Source organism: Octopus sinensis, linkage group LG25, assembly GCF_006345805.1.
Source record: "Octopus sinensis linkage group LG25, ASM634580v1, whole genome shotgun sequence".
NCBI classification, from domain to species: Eukaryota; Metazoa; Mollusca; class Cephalopoda; order Octopoda; family Octopodidae; genus Octopus; species Octopus sinensis.
The window spans coordinates 9,935,129-9,954,787 of record NC_043021.1 but is presented as its reverse complement, the minus strand read 5'-3'; the positions used below and the strand labels follow the sequence as shown (position 1 = coordinate 9,954,787).

At 34.5% G+C, this 19,659-nt stretch overlaps 1 protein-coding gene across 2 annotated transcripts in view; it reads right to left on the bottom strand.

The window, feature by feature from the left end:
- Window positions 1-19,659, bottom strand: part of LOC115224192 (splicing factor 1) — a 65,127-nt gene that overhangs the window by 41,503 nt on the left and 3,965 nt on the right. For both annotated transcript variants that reach the window (XM_036513286.1, XM_029794948.2), the window contains 2 exons: window positions 8,421-8,555; window positions 3,407-3,482 (listed from right to left, as the gene is read on the bottom strand). In XM_036513286.1, coding sequence (XP_036369179.1) covers window positions 3,407-3,482; window positions 8,421-8,555 — 211 coding nt within the window. The remainder of the gene's footprint in view (window positions 1-3,406; window positions 3,483-8,420; window positions 8,556-19,659) is intronic.

Sequence of the window (19,659 nt, the reverse complement as noted above, 5' to 3'; positions counted from 1 at the left end):
AAAAGCTAATGAAAAAAAAAAGGTTGAAATAATAATTTTTAAAAATTAATATTCTCATGTACAATATAAAGAAAATGTTTAATGAGTATAAAAAATATTTAATAAATAATTTTAGATTATTTTTAAAATACCAGGAAAAAAATAATTTTAATGGGGTGGTGCATTTGAGAAAGAAATGGCATAAATGGTTAGGACAGAGTTTATACATATAGAGATATACGTACACACATGCACACACATACAAAATGATGATACACACATTCATACGCACACACATATATATATACATTCATACATACATATATACACACACATACATACATATATGTATATACATACATACTACATACATGTCATCATCATTTAATGTTAACTTTTTCCGTGCTTGCATGGATCGGGCATAATTTGTTGAGGCAGATTTTCTACAGCCTGAGACCCTTCCTGTTGTCAACCCTCACCTCTTTCCAAATAAGCCAATATTTCTCCATGACCAGACATGTTTTCATGGAAGTTTGGAAATGAAGAACACTGCTTGCACACATACATACTTATATGACAGGCTTCTTCCAGTTTCCACCTACCAAATCCACTCAAGATTTTAGATGGCCTGGGGCTATAGTAAACACTTGCCCAAGGTACCACACAGTGGGACTGAACTTAAGACCATGTGGTCAGAGACCAAACTTTTTCCATATTTGCATATATCATATATACACACAAACATATTTATATGTATATACATACAAATATATACATACATATATACACATAGATACACATACACACATTTATATACACATATATACATACATATATATACATGTATATAAACATATACCTATATACACATATATATATGTACCTACAAAAGTCAAGAACAATAACAAAATTGCATTTTTACTTTTACAGTATATTAAACTAAGAATGTATTAGTTTTTTTTTTTTGGTTTGTTTTTTTTTTCAATTACATTAATTAAACTATTTTGGTTGAACAGATTAAAATAGTAATGTAAGAAGAAAAAAATCTTTTTTTTAACTAAAACAAAATAACAAAAATTACTCTGAGAAGCAAGACCAGGGGAAGTAATTTTCATTGTTCTTATTCTTAAAATTTTGTTTCATTTGTTTTAAGAATGGAAAAAAGAAAATATAACCCCCAACAGACAAAAAAAGCAAAAAAGATCATATAATGACATTATTATTAATAATAATTAATATTATAATTAAAGATATATATATATTATAATAATTAAAATTTTTTAAAGAATTACTTTGAAGGTGCTGAAGAGCCAGTGCAAGATAAGTTAGAAAAAAAAGAATTTTGTTTATTATGACAAAAAAACAAATACGAATTATTAAGTCTTGAAGTGCAGCTGAAAAGAATTTCCACGGATTAAAAAAAGAAAAAAGATGATTAAGACTTGAATGAGAAAAGGGATAAATTCTATATCAATGTTTTTACATAAATGATGACTTAGTTATTCCTGCTAGAATTAGGGTTTATGTAGTCAACTAATTTGGAATGTTACGATCCGTTAAAAAGAAAATATTCTTCCGAAGTACAGACTGACGTTCAACTCAGAGGAGCATGGTACAGCAAGCATTACAAAGTATCATACTTGTCTTTTGAGTACCTTGCCCGAAGAACAGTGGAATGGTCCAGTTCTAGTCGGTGGTGTTGTGAATAGCATCCATCTATGTTAACAACAGGAGAGCCTCCATGAGGTTGTTCAAATGGCTAGAAATAGCAGCCAAATAAATCTCCCTCAAATCACCCCTCTACTGTAATAAAAAGAAAAAGGAGGATGGGGAGGGACAGAGCAATGTTTAAATGAAAGACATGATGATCAAGGTTGGAATATCTTTGATTCTATATCTGGCAGATAAGTGATGACCTGGGGTGGCGGGGGGGGGTGAAACAACAACACCAGCTGCTCCAAATATTTAAAATTCTTACAAATATTCAGGTTATCAAAACCTATACAAAATCAAACCACTTGGAGCAACAGGTGTGCAATAATACAGGAGAAACAACTGAGGATGCACAGAAACACTCTTTGAATTCCATAAGTTCCTTGTGTTTTTAAGAGCATTTTGAAGACTCAGAAAACCTTAGACAAAGACAGAATAAAACAAGAGAAAAAAGCTAGCAGTCAAAAGTTATTGGACTTTGTGGTTGTCCCCATAGCCCAGCTGCAGCTATGACATTAGAAAGAAGTAATAATTTTTCTAGTCTCAGGGGACACTTGTGGATACCATGGAACATAGGATGAGGGTATCTACTGTAAGGATTATCAACATTATTGTCTGACTGGAGGACGCAGAAGTGCAGGGACAAGTTAATCTCTAAAAAGATCTAATTAAATCACTTGAAGGAATAACATTTATAACGAAATTGTTTTGTTATATAAGACCTGATCGATGTAATGGCACCGTAAGAGAGTAAAGACTAATAAAATCAGAAAACTTGAAAGAAAAAGCAAAGCAAGCAGTTATGAGAACACTTAGAAAGAAATGTTGAGAGTAAAGAAAATGTCAGAAGTAAAAGAAAATTACATCACAAACTATCCAAGACAACAAAATGAATCTAATGTAAACCTTCTGTAACGTTAACAGCAGAATTAACATAGAACCACAGATGTTTATGATTTAGGACTTTTTCTAAGAGCAGGATTTGCAATGACTAAAACCAGAGCCATCAACTGAGTTGCATAAAATCTTAGCAGTAATTTTTTTTACAACACTGAATAATGAAAAGTATTAAAATTCTTGAGTTTAACATTAATAGGACAAATAAGTCTGTTCTCAAAATAAATAATATAAAAGATATTAGTTGAAGACAAATAGTGACTAGATTTAGTAGCAGTGATAATTGGCATAGAAGGAAGAACAGAAGGGGAGGGGTGAACTGATCAAATAAATGGTACCAGAAAGAAAGCAGGTGATATCTCTAAGACAGATACCCTAGCAGCTAGACTTTAACAAAGATTTACACCAACTACAACCAGCTGAAAAATGAACAAGTATTTAAACAAAATAGAATAAATGTATTATTGGAATTCTGAAAAAGTTGGATGTCATTGGGGAGGGGTTTATTGAACTTAAAGGTAAATCTCCCTTTTTTTGTGTGTCTTTAAATACAGAAAGGAATACTGATTGTTTATTTAAAGTTAAAAAAAAAATCAACACAAAAAAAATCAAAAGAAATGATACCATTACAGAAGATGTGTGCATTTTTTTGGAAATATAACTTTAATGTTGCATCCAACTTTTAATTTGAGAGAAAAAGAGAGAGCGAGAAAGAGATTTCTTGCACTGACTCTTTGCATGCCTGGCTGTTGAAAAAGAAGTTAAAACAATGATAAGGTTACTACTGCTCAATAGCAGCAGCAGGTCGCTATCAAACCTGTCTTCAGGGTTAGGTGGGATGCCCAGGTCTCCTGTTCGCAGTCTACGACTTATCTCCTCGATTTGCAGGTGCACTGGAATGAAGTGGTTATAATAGCAGCAAGTATTATCAATTAAAGAGATACAACATCAATAGAGGCCAGTTTGAGGCTTTATAAATAAATAAATAAAAACCCTTCCAACTACAGTTGAACTAATTGATAATCTATAATCTTAAATTTAGATAAATTCATAACAACCAAACAATAAATCAACACCACTACAATACTTATACATAGAAAAAAAATTCCCAATTTCTTGAGAAAAAAGGTGAACTTTGCAATTAATATCTTAACTTAGTTTTCATATGCAATTAACTATACAGTCCTTTACTAGTTTCAGTCATTACACTGCAGCATCAGTGGAGCATCTTAAAGGATTTCTAACTGACCCAAGTATATATTAAGAGCGGTCTTATTTTGGAGACGTACACACTACAACCACTAAGTTATGAGACAGAAACAAAGAGTCTTTTCAAATGCTATCAATGTAAGACAGGTTTCAGCTCAGTTTCCTCCTATTACTTTCACTTACAAGGTATGGTCAAGCCCAAGGCTATAGAAAGCTTGTGAAATTAACATGCAAGTGGCTGAGCACTCCACAGACACATGGACCCTTGACGTAGTTCTGAGGGAGATTCAGCATGACACAGAGTGCAGCAAGGATGGCCTTTTTTGAAATACAGATACTACCCATTTTTGCCAGTTGAGTGGGCTAGAGCAATGTGAAATAAAGTGTCTTGCTTAAAGACACAACATGTCGCTGGGAACTGAACTCATGATCTTACAACTATGAACCAAATACCCTAACCACTAAGCTATACGCCTTCACCCTAAAAAGATAAACCGTATCAACAACATATAGGACTCTAGAGCAAGGGAGTCTACTTAGTGGAGGAGGACTTGAAGGAGTTAGACCTAAAATAACCTAGTCAAATGGAGATGGGAGGAATCCCTATTTCATATGATGGTTATGGCTGAAGAAGCAACTGTTTTCTTGAACAATAATAATGAAGATAAATGAATGTGTGTGTGTGTGTGTGTGTGTGTGCGTTTGAAATTGAGGTTTCTTGGCTTCTTTTCTATGTTTCTAACTTGGTGCATCTGCCCAATAATTTGCAGTGAATCATCACCCTTGTGTAAATAAATAAACTGTTATGTTTATTGAGCACTATCTCCTGTTTGTTAACTTACGTGTATATACACAGACACACACACATATATCATCATCATCATTTAACATCCACATTATCACACACACACACAAATCTCACCTGGGACAGAAATGAAAGAGGAAAAATTTGTAGAGGATAAAGGTAACTATTTGTAGCAACAGAGAAATGTTAGAGTAACTGGTTGGTACCATTCATGATAACCTGTCCTATTTGCTACTAAAGTGCCTACTAAAGAAAAAAAACAAATCTAGTAAGCAGGATATAGACAGACGGTAACAGAGATATGTCTTCCTGGGTTGACAGACACTACGCTCATAAGAGTTGTACTAATCATTATATTAATGCATGCGTAATTAGAAGGGAAGTGATCAACTAAAATATAAATAGCTACTGGTAATTATAACCAAAACTGGAAAATGATGACCTGAGTGAGTACTGGACTACTGGGCCTGCGTTACATGATTCTGGAAGAACTTTTCATTAGTTCATAGGCACAGGCATGGCTATGTGGTATGAAGCTTGCTTCCCAACCACATGGTTCTGGGTTCAATCCTACTGTGTGGCACCTTGGTTAAGTGTCTTTTACTATAGCCTCGGGCCTACCAAAGCCTTGCGAGTGGATTTGGTAGGTGGAAACTAAAAGAAGCCCATTACGTATGTGTGTCTGTCCCCTCCCTCATAATTTATCGGTGTGGTTACATCCCTGTAAGTTAGCAATTCAGCAAAAGAGACCAACAGAATAAGAACCAGGATAAAAAAAGAAAATAAGTAATGAGGCCAATTCATTCAACTAAATATTCTTCAAGGCAGTGCCCCAGCATGGCCATAGTCTAATGACTGAAACAAGTAAAAGATACAAGACAGTTCATAAAGATACCATATAAAATGCCTAAATGTTTGAGAGTAATTAGATTTATTTCCCAGATTATTAGCTATTGTATCTTCATAATACTTATTTACACTACTTCGACTGTTTTAATCATCATCATCGTTAATTCATTCTATGGTCATCACTCAACATCCTCTTTCAAAGGTGTCATTTATTGGACAGTTTGAAAGGAGCTTGGTTTCTAAAGTGGAATCATCATCATCATTTAACGTCCGCTTTCCATGCTGGCATGGGTTGAGCGGCTTGACAGGAACTGGCAATCAAAACAAACATTAAGTTTATGAAGCCTATAAATTTCCTGTAAAATTAACAATAGCCAAAGCTACATAAATGGAGTCTAAAAGGATTGCTTTTTAAAGTATAAACCAAGCAACTTCATTTTATTTCTCATTGACAAGTTTCTGTAAGATTCTTGTTTCAGATATAATGCACATCCCTGTATTGACCAGAACTATTGGAAGTTACAATCCACTTCCTCGCATTCTTGTAGCTTTCGAATGATGCTACCCAGCTAGCTAAATGGGCAGGTTAACATTCCCTCTCAAAACAACAATCTGTTGTAGGATTGCCTATTTGTATCTGAGTGGACTGGAGCAACATGAAATGAAGTGTTTTGCTCAAAAACACAACACAGCACCGGTCTGGGAATTGAAAGCAAAACCTTGCAATCATCAGTACAACACCTTAACCACTAGGCCATGCGCCTCCACACACACACACAAATCATTGTACATCCTTTGACATTCACTTTACAACCTAAGTTTGAAGCTAGTTTATGGCATCTTGGACAAATTAGTTCTAGAGTAGATTGACTCACCAAAACTGGGAAAATGGAATTTGGTAGACAAAAACTGTGTAGAAGCCCACCATACGGGGTGGAGGCGTATATATGTGTATATAGATGTGTGTGACTAAAAACTGGTTAATGTGTTATAGATCAAACTTAACAATTAGATAAAATATAGAAAGATGGTGAATATAATCAACTAAAACCCTTAAGAAAATGCTCCACACTGACCATAGTCCCCAACTGAAATCGAAAAAGAACATATTGTATGTGAGCAGCTCTTGTATTTAATTTTGAAAACTGCAGTTTGAAGTTGTATCAAGCTACAGAAAGAAAATATCTTATGACAAAACTTGTACATCTGTCACTGTTTATATCTACTTTTCTTAATAGCTTTCATAAAGTTTCAAAAAACCGTACCCCTAATAACAACTGGGTTGTTGAGTATTTTTCAACTCCCTTGTGATCTAAGACCATTTGAAAACTGATCAGACTAGTTTAGGTCTCAGCAAAAGACTTTTTAATGCTTACTTTAAATATACATCCTGAAGTTTAGAATGAAAATTAAAATGTTCAATGTTTACTAAATCCATTACTTTAAACACTATATCAAAGATGTATCATGAATAATAGTCTCAAAACACTTAAAAAAATAGCTTGAATTCTAGCTTCACCAAGGAGTGGTTGATGCAAATAAATAAGTTAATTGCCTAAAATGATGTGCATAAAATGCCCTACCTCTACACATTTATTACTATTTACCATAATCAAGCATTTTAATGTTTACAGACATTCTACGTGTGTTTAGATTTTAAAATACTTTACTTTTCTAAAATCTAACAAACTACATACATACATATATATATATATAATATATACATATATATTTGTATGTATATTAAATAAAAGAAAAACTAGAGCTAGCCTCGGTTGGACCTCAAACTGGCCTGAATAACAATTTAAGCTATATTGATCACCTAGTCCTAGCAAACAGCTTCAGTCCTCTGCAAACAACACCAATTACATCTTACCTTAAGGAATAAGGCTGAAAAATCTGATTTTAAAATTTACTGTTAAGAAAATCACCTGAAAATTAATTATATTCGTATAGTCTTTAACACAAGTTTTAATATTATTAACTTGAATAAAGTCGATTTGAGCAGGACTAAAAATATTGCTAGATTGTTAAAAAACAAAACGATTTAAAAAACATTTTATAAATTATTAACTTAAGAAAATAATAATAATAATAATTATAAAAAAAAGACATCTGAAAACATAGCATTTTGGTTTAACCCTCCATTTTTGTTTTGTCTTTTTGCAAGGATAAATTAACACAATATACACCATTCAAAATAGTAGCATTAGAAATGAAATTGTAAATAACAATGTACAGTGCATGTATATACATACATATACATATATACATATACACATATATATATACATACATATATATAAATATATATACACATATATATATACATACATATATATATTTACACACACATATATATATATATATATATATACTTACAAGACTCTGAAAGGGAAGCAACTACAACACCATATGACAGACAAACTTACCAGTACCTCAATATTTATTCCAACTAACTAAAAAATATAGCTCCATTAAATATAAAGAAATTTATGTATGAGAATTATTGCATACATATATACACACATAAATCTATGTTTTACTCACGTTTGAATACACAATATATACACTTGCATAAATCTTTATTATACACACTCACTAACATGTATTTATGTACCCTCATATATATGCATTATATACACATTTATAAAAGTATATTAGACATTTGTGTATATGTGTATGTGCATACATACTTACATATATATATACACACACACACACAATTACACACAAACAGATGCTCATACATACACATGCAAATATTTATATATACATATATATGCCCATACACACAGCCATGTATGTGTATGTATATATATATATATATATATGTATATATATAAATATAAATACATCAACACATGCCCAAATGCATACATCTACACTTATATACAAACACACAATCTGGATTTTCCTTATTACTGTTTTCTACCAAAGTTCAAAAAGTTTTTCCAAGCAAACCTACCTAAATATTGTTTCTCCTGATCACCAGAAAGGTTAGCAGGAATAACAGTTGGCATTCCAGGAATGATGGTTTTATCTGTTTCTTCATTACCCCAACGACTACGTTTCTTCTGTTTCCGCCTCTCAGCATTCCAATCTACAGCAAAACCCAAAAAGATAAGAAAACATTACAAGACCTAAAAACAAAAGCACGTTTAGTATTCAGCAAACTAAATGTATTATACCCAAGGGGAGAAACACAGATTGAACCAGAAAGGGAAGAACCCAACCGCCCAAGTGGGGGAGGGAAGACTACTTGCCAAGCAAAGATGGGAAGGAGAGTCTATCGTCACAGCAAATGGGGAGATTGTACACAAATAGCTCAGACTGGTAGAAACAGCAACCCATTTTCCCTCAACTCTCACATTACATACAAATGTCTGTGATAGTCACAGCTATGTTTCTGATTGACCATGCAATCTACTCAATCACTGCTAACCCAGAACTAAGCAACGTCTTGTTAAAGGTGAATAAGGATCCTAACAGACTTAACAGTGCAAATCCAAAATAGAAATAGAAGTAAAGTTGGCACAAGTTTCAAAAATTCTGAAGATTTGGCAGAGGTCTTTGTTGTACTTTGAAGCAACCAGCTCCACCACAGATTTCCCCAACCTTTTTTTATGCACAGCACACTATAGCCCTGTAGCATTCTGATTACTCTGTTTAACCCTTTAGTGTTCAGATTATTCTATCAAACATAACGCTTATTGATTCACATTGATTTGAATTAATCATGCATTGTCTCATATCTTCAAGATCTTGATGGTGCAATTACTTCATGTAGAATAACATTGTAGGGTAGGTGTGAGGGCCTGGATCTGGTCAGTTTGAACATAAAACAGATTAGCTATTTTGGCCAGATATGGCCGGTTTAAATACTAAAGGGTTAAAGTAATGCTTATTTATTCACATTGTTTTAAACCAGTGGTTCCCAAAGTGGGCAGTATTGCCCCCTTGGGGTCGGTGGAAAATTCCAAGGAGGTGTTGAAGTGGGGCGATAATAGGATAGCGATTTATGTAAAAACAACAAAATGATGCGTTCATAAGGTTATGTTTTATTTATGAAATACAGTTGCTTTGAATTTGCTTCAGAAAGAAGTCTATATTTGTGATGGTTAGTTGGGGTGGGGTGGCATTTTTGCTCTCTCCCTGTAATGCATGTGTTCGTCTGAACAGATTCTAGTGATTGAACAAATATTGAGAGGTTTTGCTGCTGAAACAGTGCAAAGCTTGCTTTGTTCTCAAGAACTGTATGCATTCATTCTGGCAATTTCTATTTCCATTCCCACTCTCAGGACTTTTTCCGAACAGCAATGTATGTATATATATATATATATATACCATGTAGATGAGCTTTTCCAAAACTTGTCCAAACACAAACTTTGCTAACATCTCCTATCCTTTCTTCATTATCTTTAAGCTTTTACTTGTTTCAGGCATTTTGACTCTGGCCATGCTAGGGCACAGCCTTGAAGTGTTTTATTGAACAAATCGACCACTAGACATTTTTTTTTAAGCCTAGTACTTATTCTATAGGTCTCTTTTGCTGAACTGCTATGTCACAGGGACGTAAATACACCAACACCAATTGCCTAGTAGTGGTGGGAGACAAATAGGAACACAGAAACACACACACTGATATATACATAGGTATATATGATGGGCTTCTTCCAGTTTCCATCCACCATCCACTCACAAGGTTTTGGTCAGCCCAAGGCTATAGTAGAAGACACTTATCCAGGGTGCCATGCAATGGGACTGAACCCAGAACCAATGTGATTGTGAAGTAAGCATCTTACCACACAGCCACACCTTGAATTTTGATTTACTGTTGGGTGACTTTAGGCCAACCCTGTATATACGACAGGCTTCTTTTGGTTTCCATCTATCAAATACACTCACAAAGCCTTGGTGGGGAGCTATAGTAGAAGATACTTGCTCAAGGTGCCATACAGTAGGGCTGAACCTAAACCCATGTGGTTGGGAAGCAAGCTTCTTATCACAGTGGTATAAAAAAAAAAACATCAAGTCACCTCAAACAAGACCCCTGCTAGATGAAAAGTCTCATTAAAAGCTCATTCAGTATTAGATGGAATATCAATAGCATTGCAGGGGAGTGTATATACTTCAGACACTTCAAAATGTAATTATCTAGTACTAATGATCAAATATCATAAATGCTGTCAGAATGATAACAGCCAGTAGATTTGAACTTGTAAGTATTTGACAAATAAGAGCCCTGCCAATACTGTAAATCAGTGGTTCCCAAAGTGAGCAAAATTGCCTCTTCCTTCCCCCAGAGGGGTGGTGGTGGAAAGTTCCAAGGAGTGTTGTAGAAAAGTAGGGCAATAATAGGTTAGTGATTCATGTAAAAAGTGGGGCAATAATGGAGTGGCAATTCATTAGGTTAATTTTTATTTGTGAAAGGCAGTTGCTTCGAATTTGCTTCAGAAAGAAGTCTATGATTGTGATGGTTAGTTTGGGTGAGGGCACTAGGAATGTCAAGTGGGTGGAGCCCGAGAAAGTTTGGGAACCACTGCTTTAAATTATTGATAGATATTTTCTTTTGGTTCATATAGTCTGGATCCCCCAGAAACAGAATCTTAAAATGGTAACAAGAAGCAACTATTCTCATACAGTATATATGGTCTTGTAGCTAAAAACCTATTTCACTACTTGGATCTCAATTCAGTCCCAGTATTCACTAGTTTGGGCAAGTGTTTTCCATAGCCTCAGGTCATTCATAGACTCTCAAGTGAAATGTTGCAAATGGAAATTGTCTACCCATCAATGGATGCATATATAAGTCAAATGAAAATATCTTAACAGTATTTAGTTCTGTCCTTTATACCAAAGGTTGCCTTTTGTTCCTTACAAGATTAAAAAAGCAAGTACCAAAGTAGTGAGATTGATGCATTGGACTAACTCCACTGAAGACAGTTTCCCAACATAGCCCCAATCAAACAACAAATCATTATCAATATTTAATGTCCGTTTTTCATGTTGGCATTGGCTGGACAGACTGACAAGTGGCCTAGTTTCTTTAGCTGGATGCCTTTCTTAACACCAACCACTCCACAGAGTGTACTGGGTACTTTTTACATGGCACCAGTAGTAGAAAGAATATGAAATATTGGAGCAAAAGTTTAAATTTAAAATTCTAAGTCAACATAAGTAAAAATAAATAAATGAAAATCTACCCAACCAAGTTCAAATCTTAACTCAGTAAATATGAATTTAACAAGTTACCAAGGTCGGTAATTATATCTAACCCTTTCACTGCAAAATTTCATAGTTATTCCAGTAATAATGTTAAACATCAACCAAAAATTTGAATTGGTATTTTCTGCAAGTCACATTTCCTCAATAAACTTCACAATTGCAACAGGGCACGTTAAAGCACCAACCAATCGTGGCCGTTGCCAGCCTCGCCTGGCACCTGCGCCGGTGGCACGTAAAAAGCACCCACTACACTCACGGAGTGGTTGGCGTTAGGAAGGGCATCCAGCTGTAGAAACACTACCAGATCAGACTGGGCCTGGTGCAGCCTCCTGGCTTCCCAGACCCAGTCGAACCGTCCAATCCATGCTAGCATGGAAAGCAGGTGTTAAACAATGATGATGATGATGATATTCTTCAACAAAAGATAGATTGGTATAAAAAAAAAAACTGCTTTCAGCATTAAATTTACAATAGATATTTCTGATATACACAGAAAAAAGTCAAAGATTCAACTTAATTCAGTGCTTAAGTAAGAGTAAAGCTGCTTTGTTGAATAATTTAGTTAACTACACCCATGAGAAGAAAGGAGTGTATATAAGACTATACAAGATAAGGAGGTTAGCTAGCAGAAGCAAGTGTTAAGGATAATATGCATGCACTATAATTTTAACACTTGCAAATTACAGTTTATAAGTATTTAAATAAATATTTAGGACTTGAAATAAAACTGATTGGATGTTAAAATAACTCCAACAATTTATCAGAGATGCATAAAAAAAAGTCTATGCACTTTTACATAAGATTTCAGTAGGTTACTTGTAACAAATAAAAAGATCAGCTTGGGAAACATTTAATAAAAAAAAAAGACTATAACTCCATTGAAACCTGTAGAGTGAGCAAATAATCTTTAATCAATGGTATTCCAGTCATGATTTTCCAGTCTTTTCAAATCCTTTCAAAACAATAGGACAATTTAAGGCAATAGTTCTCAATCAGGGTTCATATGACCCTTGGGGGTTCATAAAAGGTTTTGTGGTTAAAGTTTATGTGCAATAAATTTATATATATTTCTATAATACATAAAATATTTTAACAATTCCTAATAATCTCTCTATATATATAAAGCTGTAGTTGTCTGTGTATGGCAGGTTTGGTAGCCTTCAACTAACACTATCTCCTTCGAGACCCTGTGGCGCAAGCTGACCAAAATTGAGAGCATGATAGAAGGCTTGCTCTTCATTCTGTAGAAGACAAAATTCAAATCGGACCATGTTAAGACCAAAAATTATTTACATCAAAAAGGTGCTTTTTTTCTATGAAAATCCCTATTTTTTACGATTTTTTTACTGCCGTGTCGCCATTTTTCGGTGTATTTCAACCAGAAAAATGTTCACTTAAAGAGAATAACAAGCTACATAATGCAAACTTTTTACTTTTCAAAAATTCCAATTCTAAAGGGTCGAAACAAACCTGAGCAACGCCGGGCGATACTGCTAATAATTATAAAAAGAGAAAGACTTTTTTAAATAAAGAATGGTTATGAGGGCCCACCTGAGTAAAAAAGGAATCAAAGGGGTTCACAGGCAAAAAATGGTTGTTGAGAACTACTGATTTAAGGGGTTCTAGCAGAGTCTAGACAAGTACAGGCTCCCTTCTTAGTTCATCATCTGAAACTATTTGGCTGCAGTTCAACCCTGATCAAGCAGGACTTCTTCTTCCACTTTGATTTCAAAGCTATTTCTAGCAGGTCAAATGACTATTGTTCATCTAACCGGCTGATATTTTAATGCATCTCCTGCTACTACATTATTAAATATATGTAATAAAGCTAAAGAAAAAAAAAATGATGGTGGAATTGTTTGATGGTTGTCAAAAGAGGACAACGATACTTGTACTGACCCTACACCTGCCACAGCAATCCTCTTAATGTAGAAGGCAAGGCAATATTTTGCATTATTAACAATGCGTAATAGATTTTATTGTATATTTTCACAACTGGATGCCCTACATATGGCTAACCAGTGTGACTAGACCAGGAAGAGACAGTATGAACAACAAAACTGAACAAAGCCAGCAACTTATAATAAAAATATAAAAACAATTTCAAATGTAAACTTTCTTACAATTCAGATCTTATTCAATTATAAATATAAAAAACAAAATTGTCCCTTTTCCAGATCTTCTACATCTTGAAAGTAGATCCCATATTAAATTAAGCATTTCAAAGGTTTTTTCTAAACATTTGTTCAGAATAAGCATTATTCTGTGATTGTGTATCATCATCACCATTGCTGGCATGGGTTGAACAGTTTGACTGAGGACTGGCAAGCCAGAAGGCTGTACCAGGTTCCAATCTGATCTGGCAAGGTTTTTACAGCTGGATGCCCTTCCTAACGCCAACCAATCCAGAGTGTAGTGGATGGTTTTTACATGCCACCGGCACAAGGGCTAGTCAGGTGGTACTGGCATCAACCACACTTGAATGGTGCTTTTAACGTGCCACCAGCATGTAAGTACTCAAAGATAAGCAACAACATAGATGTCTGTAAAATATTAATATAACAAATATGGTAATTTTGAATTTTAGAATGGAAAGAAAAAAAATGGAAAATCAAACCTTGAGAAAAAAAAATATCAGACACAGTTTTGTAAATGGGTTACAGCAAGAAAAAAATTAGAGAAGTGTCATTAGCAAAGGGAAATGGATATTAAGTTACTAATAAAGTAGCTACGGAAGGAATGAGCTCCAATTAAATATTGTAAACATCTAAATAGAACAATTTTGTGGTGTGACGATAGTAACATGGGTACCTTGAGACAGAGGTCAAATACTAAAATGTTGAAGGCAACGAAAGTTTTTTAAAGTTGCTTATCCTTTAAACAAGGGAACTTCTACTACCTGGTCACTCAAACTATTAGAAGTAGCAGCCAAATCTTATTTAAATAAAACCCCTTCAATCTTTTTTTTTTTTAAAAAGGACACACTGATAAAATATGTGTGTATCCACTATATTTACATGCATCCCTCAAGTTTTCCTGAAATTTCACCATAGCACTGATTTCCATGAAAAATAAGTTTTAAGATTTTAGGAAAGCAATGTTTTTATAATGCAGGAGACATGCATGCATGTGTATACTCAAATACATAACTAGATAGAAGGCCGCAATGATTCAATATACAAGAAACAGGGGAACCGAATCTCTCTTGAACATCACAACTGCCGTCTTAAAATGTGATAAATAAAAAGACACTGGATAATGTAGTTTAATATACATTATACAATGTCTAGAATAGAAAAAGATTGAAACGGTTGAAACACCTTTGATCATGAATCTGTTTAAGTAGCACTGACATAAATAACAACTTTAGTATCTCCACAGCTCTAATTCATTCATTATTTATGTATGTTGACATGATGTGAAAGTCTATTATGCTTGATATACAACAGTAATTGTTTTTAGTTCACTGATATGGCTATGTTACTGAATTTTCTGTCACATTAATAAGCTATCGAAAAAAACAAGGGAGCAGCTATCCATTCCTACATGCCTACACAACCTGCTAAAGGTAGTGGGAAGACAAAACTTCCTCAAATCAGTTTTTTAAATCACAAATCTTAAAAACAAGATGTGGAGTGATAACAAGAACACCTTTGATAAGAGGTCTGTACAGTCAGGGAAAACCTGGGACTAAATTACATCAAACGACATTGGACAATGCAGTTCTGGATATCACAAAACTAAGGGATAGTCAGACATGGCTAGAACACCTGGGTTCATAGGGCAGTTCAAGAAGACAATTTTTACAGATGGGTTGCTTAAACATCTCATGTACCAAAAACTTCTGATAGAGATGCCTTCACCAAGAGCACAACCACTTTATAAAACATTTGTGCTGATCTGGTTAGTCCAAGGTCAGCTCAAACAGTATACACCTATGATCAAAAGCATTCCTGCTGTGATCAACCCATCTTATTCAGACTATGTATCTAGTACATTATTTTTCTTTAAATCCCTTTGTCACAATATTTCTGTTGAAAAGCACCGACTCTGTTTCAATTGATTTTGAAAATAATGAAGAATTTAATAAAATAACAAGCCATTATAACTTTGGTATTTAGAACATAAATTAACAAGGAATTTCAATACAAGATTTTAATTTAGATAATTTTAAAACAAAAGTTTGTATCATGGAATCAAAGATGATTTCAAACAGGCTGGTATCAAAAGGAATCAAGGCAGTAGAATGCCTTATTGGTCTCAGCACTTGACCTGTACTTTGTGTCAACAGGGAGGGTGAAAGGTAAAGCTTTGAAATTAAAACATCAAAGGCTGTAACTAAATATTCCAGTATTTTTAGAGTCACAGAAAGTCTAAAAGATACACACGCACACAATGCATATGGTCTTCCAGTAGGTTTCTTTTTACTAATGATCACAAAACATAGATCTACAACCATAGTTCACACAATGCACTTCGTAAAAGTTGTCAACTTGAAACAATTGTAATATCTTGTAATAATTATCTTGTGCAGGAGTGTGTATATGGCTCAGAATTCAAACCATCATTTAATATGTTTGTATGGAATTGTATTGGGCTACCCTGTCTGTGTATGTAGTCCATGAGAGAAAGAGAGAGAGATACATAGATTCAAACTAATAAAATAACATCAGCAAAGATAGGAAAATGTAGAAATTAATATATATATATATGTATGTATATATAAATACATACATATGTCTCTTTTAATAAACACATACAAACATGATATTGTGAAAATTATTCTAAATAGTTTCACTCAGATTCTCGGAACAAGTAACTCCTAGCAAGTGAATGTGTGTGTATATACATATATATATATATATACATACATATATATCTCAAATATATACAGTAATCCCTTGACTATCACAGATGTTATGTTCCAAAACCACCTCACGAAGTAGAAACAGTACTGTACTGTATATATTTTAAAATTCTTTTTATAATTTGTATATATTTATTTTATCATAAATGCAAAACAACAGCACGCAGAAATCGATGTTAGCTTAAATAATAAACGATAGGTGAACCGCGACATGGCACGGGATTACTATATTACATGTATAACATATTTATAATATATTGCATATACAATATTTATATGCTACCCAATCTCAACAGTCACCAGTACTCTTACTTATCTTGCCTCCAATGTATATTTATCATCAACCATCCCACAAGCTTTGCTTCTCATTCATTATATTTCACCCCTCAACTATTCCCTAGCTCTAACTACTCTTCACTCTCCAACTTCTATCCAGTTACATACCCTGTTCTTCTGACCCCTGTACCTTGAGGGTCCCCACTGACTTCCACCAACACTGTTTTTATCTCTTTCCACCTCGACCTCAGTTGCTCCCAGCTACTCTTCTATATGAGTAGCCACGTAGCTCCTCTACAGCAAGAAACCTGTTCTGTTCTGGCCCTTTCTTTCATACCTGAACTCCTGATATCCTAGCATAGAGCCACCTCCCTCTCTACCTTTGCCCCACTCAGTCGAAAGTGATCTTAGTCTCACAACTGCATGCCCCACTGATTTTGTTTCCTCATAACTTCCAGAAAAATGGACATTTTTTAATGAAATTTTCTACAAATATGTTTCAAATAGTCTAGATTCTGATTTTATATGAATTTGTGGTGACAAAAATTTCCGGGTCAGGAGATTCAGAAAACTCACACAGGTCAGATTTGTTTCCTCATAACCTTCAGAAAAACGGGTATTTTTAAATGAAAATTTCAACAAATATCTTCCAGTGTGGATAAATTACAATTATATCAAATTTGATACACAGATAAAAATTGGTGGCATACCACACGTCACATTTTTCTCAAAAAAAGTCCATAGTAAATGCATTATTTAAAATTATAATTGTAGATATGTATACTATATATCATCATCATTGTTTAACGTCCGTTTTCCATGCTAGCATGGGTTAGATGGTTCGACCAGGGTCTGGGAAGCCAGGAGACTCCAGTCTGATCTGGCAGTGTTTCTACAGCTGGATGCCCTTCCTAACACCAACCACTCCGTGAGTGTAGTGGGTGCTTTTTACGTGTCACCGGCACAGGGGCCAGAAGAGGCTGCCAAACAGCCACGATCAGTTGGTGCTTTTTACATGTCACCGACACGGATGCCAGTCAGGTGGCGCTGGCATCAGCCACGTTCTGATGGTGCTTTTTACATGCCACTGGCATGGGTAATATATATATATATCTTTTATCTGGTACTTATTCTATCAGTCTCTTTTGCCAAACTGCTAAGTTACAAGAACATAAACGCACCAACACTGGTTGTCAAGTGGTGGTGGGGGGGGGGCAAACAGTGACACATCAATATATATTATTTTTATATATATATATATATATCATCATCATCATATATATATATGTCTTTTCTGTATGCATATTAGGTGTCCACTTTAGTGGTCATTCCTCAAGTTTGTGTGTATGTATATATAAATATATATATATATATAGCCATTTGCAGAGTGATTGCTTTAAGCTTATAAAAAATACCATTATTATTATTTACAAAATTGTGAAACTTAACAGTTTGGCAAAGGGAAATGATAGAATAGTGTTAATAAGTATTATTATTTCTATTACTACAAAAAATATCTAATTCAAATTAGATATTTTTTATAGTAATAGAAATAATAATGCTTTAATTACTAACACTAATAATGGACCTAATCGAAATCGTGTAGCTAGAACTTGTGATTGTAGGTTATAGGATGTTATTTCAATAGTTTTTGTGTACATATATATACACACACGACAGGCTTCTTTCAGTTTCTGCCTACCAAATCCATTCACAAGGCTTTGGTCAGCCTGAGGCTATGGTAGAAGACACTTGCCCAAGGTGCCACCACATAGTGGATCTGAACCCAAGGCCATGTGGTTGGGAAGCAAACTTCTTACCATACAGTCATAACAGCACCGCTAGCCACTACACATTATTTTCTCTCCTTGTTTCTTTCTGTGGAAGAGCGTAGGCTCGAAATGTTAAAGACATTTTCACTTCCCAAGCATTAAACTAATACATCTGTTTGTTGTCTACACCATCTGTCTTCGCCTTTTGCTTTTTTTTTTGTGAATTCTCCCTATATATATATATATATGCCCATCATATATGTGTGTACATGTGCTTGTCCCCACCTCCACTGCCTGTCAACTGGTGTTGGTGTCTTTACATCCCTGTACTTAACGGTTTGGTAAAAGAGACATATAAGCAACAAGCTTAAAGAAAATTAAAGTACTAGGGTCGATTCATTTGACGAAAATTCTTCAAAGTCGTGTGCCCTTGCATGGCTACAGTCTAATGACTGAAACAAATCAAAGATCATATTCTTTTATTTGTTTCAGTCACTTGACTGTGGCCAGGCTGGAGCACCGCCTTTAGTCAAACAAGTTGACCCCAGGACATTGTAAGCCAAGTACTTATCCTATCAGTCTCTTTTACTGAACCGTTAAGTTACAGGGACGTACATACACCATCATCGGCTGTAAAGCAATGGTGGAGTAACAAACACAGACACACAAACACACACACGATGGGCTTCTTTCAGTTTCCATCTATCAAATCCACTTACAAGGCTTTGGTCAGCCCGAGGCTATAGTAAAAGACACTTGCCCAAGGTGCCATGCAGTGGGAACCCAGAACCATGTGGTTGGTAAGCAAGCTACTTACCACACAGCCATGCCTGCACCTACATTATATAACATATGATCTTTATATTATATATATATATATATATATATGTTCCAAATGTAGAGAAAACAAAAGACAGGTGAGGGAACAACAAGCAAGTGTATTAGCTTGATGGTCAGGAAGAATGGAAAAGTCTTAGATATTTTAAGCCAACACTTTACGACAAAGGAATGAAAGGAAAAAATGTGTCTGGATTATATTATATGTTATATTATTAAAGCACAAA